This window comes from Ictalurus punctatus, chromosome 21 (assembly GCF_001660625.3).
Source record: "Ictalurus punctatus breed USDA103 chromosome 21, Coco_2.0, whole genome shotgun sequence".
Taxonomy (NCBI): domain Eukaryota; kingdom Metazoa; phylum Chordata; class Actinopteri; order Siluriformes; family Ictaluridae; genus Ictalurus; species Ictalurus punctatus.
In genome coordinates, this window is record NC_030436.2 from 21,237,975 (window position 1) to 21,245,474 (window position 7,500).

The 7,500-nt window shown below is 42.9% G+C and overlaps 1 protein-coding gene across 1 annotated transcript; it reads right to left on the reverse strand.

Annotated features, from left to right (window-relative positions):
* Positions 1–2,197: 2,197 nt before the first annotated feature.
* On the reverse strand, positions 2,198–4,982 carry btg2 (B-cell translocation gene 2). Its single transcript, XM_017450574.3, has 2 exons — positions 4,539–4,982; positions 2,198–3,669 (listed from the first exon to the last, which is right to left on the reverse strand). The coding sequence occupies exons 1-2, from the start codon at positions 4,684–4,686 to the stop codon at positions 3,326–3,328; spliced, it is 492 nt and encodes a 163-aa protein (XP_017306063.1). The 5' UTR covers positions 4,687–4,982; the 3' UTR covers positions 2,198–3,325.
* Between the last annotated feature and the right edge of the window lie 2,518 nt (positions 4,983–7,500).

Consider the following 7,500-nt stretch of genomic DNA (forward strand, 5'->3'; position numbering starts at 1 on the left):
TTCCAGCTTCACCTCTGACTGTTACACAGCGCTGACACTGGAGACTCCTTCCACACACGCTACATAAACACATTTCTCCTCACAGAAAACTTCACCACATTACGAACACACGTTTTTACAGCGGTACACGTACGTACACGTTAAGGTGTTAGAACGAGTGCATCAATTATAATAAAGCTGTGATTTGAGCTGCGCTGCTGTCGGAGCTGCTGTTATAGAGAACTAATCAACACCTCCTGACCAATCAGAACGCAGTATTCAGCAACAGTATGATGTAAAACATGTTATCCCTGGACAGGAGGTCGACCCGGACCTCAAAGGGGACAATCACTTACACACTACAGACAATTTGGAAATGCCAATCAGTCTACAGCGCATGTCTTTGGACTGGGGAGGACACTGGAGTACCTGGAGGAAACCCCGAAACCACGGGGAGAACGTGTAAACTCCACACACACAGGGCAGAGGCCCACAACCCCAGAGGTGTGAGGCGAACGTACTAACCACTAAGCCACCCTGCGAACCCACATGAGTTATATAATTCTATATTTAATTATAGTTGTGTGTGTTACATTTTTTGGTCACAGTAAAATGAAGTGTAAACAGATTGAGCAGAGGGACTTGAGTTACAGATGTTGTTAGCGTATCACAGCATGTGGTGCTTGTAACTCGGTCTGGTCCTGATTCACTAAAGCGCTCCCTCTCTCTCTCTCTCTCTCTGTCTCTCTCTCCCCCTCCCTCCCTCTCTCTCTCTCTCCCCTCACTTCCTGTAACAGACAGATCCGAAATATTACACTTTATATGTCATTTAGATGGAGATTAATGTCTCCCTGTCTGTCTCTGTTCCCTTGGACACACCACCATCTGTCACATCCCCTCCTCTATCCAGTCACCCTCAACACACACACACACACACACATACACACAGGGTCTGTGGCTTGAGGAGCATCATAGTGAGCATTCTTATGGAAATGACCTCCTTCCTGCTAGACTCTGTGTGTGTGTGTGTGTGTTTGAATAGGAAGTCTAAGCTCCATTGTGCCATCTGCTCACCACACGCGCACACACACACACACACACACACAAAAGCTCTTCAGAAAGGAAACTCATCACTGTAAAGCGTTTTATTCTCATTCCTTTCTCTTCTCTTCACCCCTTCATCAAACTTAGTGTTACATTTCAGGAGTTTTATTTATATATAAAATCTTTCCTGTTGGTTCTTAAAGCTGAAGTGTTTTAGATTTGTAGCTGTACCTCACGATTCAGTCAACACCTAAACACCAGCATAACACTCACTACAACTCTGCTATTAACGCCGTTTGTGTGGAGGTGATGTCTAACCGCTTTTACAGAAATCTAAACTGGTTGCCATGGCAATGACAGAAACACTGAACTGACTTCTAATCTAGACACACACTACTGTAGGTGTGTCTCAAACATGCCCAGACGTGTGTGTGTGTGAGAGAGTGAGTGAGAGAGAGAGAGAGAGAGAGAGAGAGAGAGAGAGAGAGAGAGAGTGACTGAGTGTGTGAGAGAGAGAGAGAGAGAGAGAGAGAGAGAGAGAGAGAGAGAGAGAGAGAGAGAGAGAGACTGAGTGTGTGAGAGAGAGAGAGAGAGAGAGAGAGAGAGAGAGAGAGAGAGAGAGAGAGAGAGTGACTGAGTGTGAGAGAGAGAGAGAGAGAGAGAGTGACTGAGTGTGAGAGAGAGAGAGAGAGAGAGAGAGAGAGAGAGAGAGAGAGAGAGAGAGAGAGGCTAAGCTGTTGTGACTGATAGCCATTGGCACAACTGACCCTGTACACACACACACACACACACACACACACACACACACACACACACACACCACACACACACACACAGCTAACTTGATGTGCTAACTTTTCTGCCAGTGTATAAATGTCATAGCTACAATTAACGTTAATAAATGAGCTGAATTCACATTTTGATCATTTTATTCTCCTCACTGTAACGCTAGTTTGTGGGTTAACCTGTTTAATATAAACACTAGTGTCTGTGATAGACTAGAACGCCAATCACACAAATCACAGCTACGCTTAAAGCTAGCACTGCACACACGCAAAATGGAGCTAGTCGGTGTAGATAAATAAATTTTTTTAAAAAAATGGAGGGGACAGAACCCTGTGGGACACCGGGATGTTTATCCATTCGTCGGTCAGGAAGCAGAGATGAAGACAGATCATTTATAAACTTTTATTGTAATACAAAAGTGCACAAAACTGTACAGGGCTCTATATTATGCACAAATCCATTTTAAAAAACAAAACAAATGTACAATGAAAGCATACGGTGCTTCAAATAGCTTACAGACTACAGTTTCTCCGTCTAAACCCAGTAAACACAGAGCTGCTCAGCAGCCCAGAGAAAGAAATGCTACAGATGATGAGTGCGAGAAGGGCGCGTTTACTTTTCCACTGAGATTCATTTCATGACATTAATGAGGGGAGGAAATATTCTTTTGGAAAAAACACTTCATATTGCACAATAAGACTCGAGTTTGGCAGAAACGTTCAGTGTTTAAGGCAGCACAAATCTATAGGGACCCTTTAATCAGCTGTTCTGTGCAGCAATAATAATAATAATAATAATAATAATAAACCACCATGATTACTATTATTATTATAAAAATAATGCCACTAATAAGGAGGTGGAGCTACTGAGCAGTCTCACACCGGAGCGTGTACAAGACTACCACCACCATGTTTCACACATCACATATTGACCACACAGACGGCGTATCAGTGCGATAGGCATGTGCCGATAATCAACATGACACGTCATGTTCATCCTCCCTGAGGAGGCACCCTGCATAGGCAGCATAATTGGGCATTTTTCCATTGAGCTGAATCCTGAAACGTCACACACGTGTAACCTGTACGTGTGCCAATATAACGGGTCACATCACAAACACTCGGCACACGGTAACACCACCGTCACCGTCTTCCCGTTCCACACAGGAGGTTCCCCAGGTAGGCAGCACTTTGTGGCAGATCAAGTTGAGACACTCCAGGGGCTCCTTTGCAGCTACAGGCCATTTTCTTCACACAATATGGTGACGTTATAAAAGTTGCGATACACAATTATCGCAGGATATACAGAGAGCGAGTATCAGCACATGCCTACAGTGCAAGCGGAGGAACGTCCGATCGCAGGAACACGAGGCAGTGCTTCAGACTATAATAAAGGGTTTAAAGTTTAAAGAGCACACGGAAGGGGGGGGAGGGGGGAGGGGAGAAGAATCTCAAGAAATGTAAAGTCTGAGGAAAGTGAACGCGTCCCGCATACAGTGGCGTGTCCCCGCGTCCCCTCAACTCGACACGGTCATGAGGTAGTGTTTAGGTGGACTCGACCTGCCGCTCATCATGAACCCGTTCTTACAGTTCAGTGCGGGCAGAGCCGGACCGGACGCGGGAGGCTCGGCTTCGTACAGGACGCAGATGGAGCCGTCCTCGCCAATCCTGTACGACACTTCATACGGGTCAATCCAAAGTGTGAGCTCTCGGGGGAGCAGGGAGAAGAGCCGCTCCGCATTCAGGCCCACCCGACTGGCCGCCCCGCCGATCAGAGGGTCCATCTCATGGTTGATCCGGATGCAGCGGTAACCAGAACCCTTCTGAGGCCTGTCCGGGAACCAGTGGTGCCGGTAACGATCTGGGGAAGAAAAAAAAACAATCAGGGAAGTGAGAGATGAAGCACACATGATCAAGGAGACAATGAGAAAGTGTGAGGGTGACACACTGAAATAAGAGTCTGATTAATGAGCTAGTGAAAGAGAAGGGTCAAAATACTCTGCTACAGGGTTCTAGTTAGTGTGCAAGTGTGCACGCGCGTGTCTCCAGTCCACACTAGACAGTGTGGAACAGGGGAACAAGAAAAACAAAAACCCAAAGGCTTTACTATGACCAATAATGAGGGAAGATGATGAGGTGGCAACGGTGCAGAAGTAAAAAACAACTCAATAAAGAGACAGAGACTAAACCCTGGAGGTGTGAAGTGCTGAAGAGGGGTAGTTTCAGGGTAGAAGACAGGACAGGATGTTATCCAGCTGCAGTAGAAGGACATGAACAAAGAAACATCTGTATTCAAGCTCACATAAAGAGCTGGATATTTGCATATGCAAATGAGCATGTGTGTGAGAGATGTGCAGTTACTCGGATCAGAAATAAAAAGTGTTAGGATGAAAAATAAGTGAAAAAACGTCAACAAAATAAGAAAAGGAATACGGTTTCAGCATCATAGAACACTGATATTCAGACAATAAAATTCAAGTAAAGCTGTGTGTAGGACTGAAACATGGAGACGAGAGAGAGAGCGAGAGAGAGAGAGAGAGAGAGAGAGAGAGAGAGAGACACAGAGGTAAACACAAAGTAGTGAAATAAATGTCTGATCTGTCTGAACTGGATAAACTCATCTCCACATTCAGGAACAATGAGTCAGCTAGAAGGATCTATAATGTGGTGTGTGATGATTCTGATTAATAATAATAATAATAATAATAATAATAATAATAATAATAATACCTGAGAGCGCTTGTTGGAGACAGTCCCTGAAGACCTGCAGCTGTGTGTCGGGGAGGAAGCCGCTGTTCCTCAGGAGTCTGACCAGAAAACTCACTGCTGCTTTAATCTCAGGCACCATTTCACCTCGAACTGCACAGCCAGGGTTCATTTCCACCGATATACCGCCGGATCAAAGAGAAAATCTCCCGTAGTGACGAGTTTCAGCTCCCGATAAAGCCCTGGTGTGGATGGAGCTGGAATTCCTGTAAGTCTCTTCTCCTCTTCTCTCCAAAAACATCCAATTCCTTCAGCAAGTCGAATCCGCGTTCATCAATCAAACATTCCTCTGAACCTACTCAAACAGTGAGTAGCATACACTTCTCCGTGAGCCCCAAAACTTCGTAAAAACCCAAAACACCACCACAGCTCCTCCCTTCCTCTCGACTTCTCTCTCTCACTCCGCTCCGTCCACCATTTTTATGCAGAAACCCCCCAACAAAGGGTGACGCAATTTCATCACACGCGTGATCGACGTGCAGGCTCAACCAATGAGAAAACGGAGTTGAAACTCCAAATCCCGCCTCATAAGAAAACTCAGGCTCTGATTGGTCATCGTCATGGAAATGCCATAGAAATAGAGGTTTCAGCGGATTTCCATATACGGAGATTTACGTCAACCCACAGCGTGCTCGGTATTCATGACGACAGCGGGGGAAAACAAAGAGCTTACCGTAAATTTCGACCCATGTTAAAAGTAAAACAGACCGGATTAAATATAAATAAGTATATCTAAATGAACAGATTCACACGATAGATATAGACTATACACTCTTCCTGGTTTTCAGACTGGGCGCGTTTTTCACTTACACAATAGATCCAGTTATTATTCAGTATTTCTTTAGGTTCTTGGTTTAATACCGACTCAAATTAAGGCTCCTACAGCAGATAAAGTAAACCAAACGTGACAACAATAGAGTTAGTTATTTAATTCCTAGCTAAATTGTACATTTAAACACAGTCTATTGAAGGAAACCCGAGGGAGGAGAAACTTAAACCCCTCAGGCCTGTGAACGCTGCTGTGTGGCGCTGATGAACTGGTGATATAGCGATATCTGGTGTCCGTCACTGAACACTACAACTACTACAAGCTATCTATCTATCTATCTATCTATCTATCTAGGTACATAGACACACCTACATGAGGTGTGTGGAGTCATCATGCCAAGATCTAAAGAGGCCTTCAGAAAAAAGGCTGTGGATGCCTATGAGTCTGGCAAAGGATTTAAAAAGATCTCCAAATTATTTGAAATACATCGTTCCACTGTAAAGAAAATCATCTACAAATGGTGCAGATTTCAAACAGCTGCCAATTAGTCCAGGACTGACCGTCCCAGCAAATTCAACTAAATTTTGGGGTAAATTTCATCACAGGATCTGCTAGTAAGTCTTGTAACTCTTGGTGTCAGCAGACATGTTTGGCGCAGTCCAAAGACAGGTTTTCAGAAGAAGGGGGTAATACTAGCTTCTGAGGCCAAGGATGTACTTAATTTTTTCACAGAAGAATATCACATCTATTGATATTTCTGCTGAATAAATGACTGTAAAAGCTAATTTTCCTTTTGCTTTTGTTCAAGTATATTAACTTTATTAATAGGCACCATTTCAAGGATGATCAAATGTTTGCTCGTCCAAATATGTCAAAAAAGCTAACAATTTCCATGGGGTGTACTTATTTTTTCACATAACTGTAGATATATAGATATACACATATGGTGGATAAGAATCAATTAGACCCTGTAACAAATAGAACATTTTTAGGATTGATTTTATTATATTTATATTTTCTATATGTATATGTAGTTTTATTTATATTTATTATGTAAGTGACTTTTGTGTCTTTGAGTTTAACTGAATAAAAAAGCCATGCATTTTTCCTTGCATTATATTATGTGAATTGCTTCAGTTAAAAAAAAAAAAAGGAAAAAAAAGAAGCTTTTTAAGCTTAGTAGTTTAAAAAAAAATATCACGTTGATATTGAAGGAGAGCCCATGAAGCGCATGCATGTGAACAACTTCTTCATTGCATTAACACAGAGAACAGGCTCAAGCACACAGACTTTAGGGACAAACACAAGGAGTAGACACACCAGGAATATCAGAACTTAATAAACTTGAAAATAAACACTAAGAAAAATGCTAAATAATCAAAAACAAATAACACAAGCATAACAAACATAAGAAAGTGGTTAAATGTGGCTCTGGATGGCTCAGTGGCTCAGAGGTTAAAGGCTCTGGGTGACTGATCAGAAGGTCAGGCGTTCAAACCCCAGCACTGCCAAGCTATCACTGTTGGGCCCTTGAGAAAGGAGCAAGGCCCTCAACCTTCAACTGCTCAGTTGTATAAATGAGATAAATGTAAGTCGCTCTGGATAAGGGCGTCTACCAAATGCCATAAATGTAAAAATGTAATATCCTGACATGAAATAATGCTAGGAAGCACAGGGAAGTAAACAGAGCACTAATCACTAAATAAGAAATAAGAAACACACGAGTAAGAGAACACAGCAAATGGACGGAGACAATAGAGGAAGAAGTTCTACATGGGGAACAGGGGTGGTCAAGGTGGAATTGATCCTAGGGGCCATGGCAGAATTGAGTGTTGAGTTCTGATTGGTCAGGAGGTGTTGGTTAGTTGTCTCTAACAGCAGCTCTGACAGTAGTGCAGCTGCATATCACAACTTTATCACAATTAATGCATTCGTTCTAATACATAATCGCTTCCATAGTAACAGCTCGTTCACGCTGTTACGGCATAAACGATTTTTTTAAAAACATTGTTTCATGAACATTGAATGTAGCTGTAAACAGAAATATAATACTAGTTGGTAAACTGTTGAGGTGTAAGAGGACTAACACACTGTTAGAGGAAATAATCAGCTCTGAGGTGTAACACTCACTGATCCGTTTCCTCCAACTGCACACTC

What these genes read in the sequence shown, in the direction of transcription:
- btg2 (XM_017450574.3), bottom strand. Translation starts at nt 4,686, where the DNA reads ATGAACCCTGGCTGTGCAGTTCGAGGTGAAATGGTGCCTGAGATTAAA. An exon ending in TCTCCAACAAGCGCTCTCAG is followed by an intron (nt 3,670 to 4,538) that starts GTATTATTATTA and finishes TTTCTTCCCCAG; the next exon opens with ATCGTTACCGGCACCACTGG.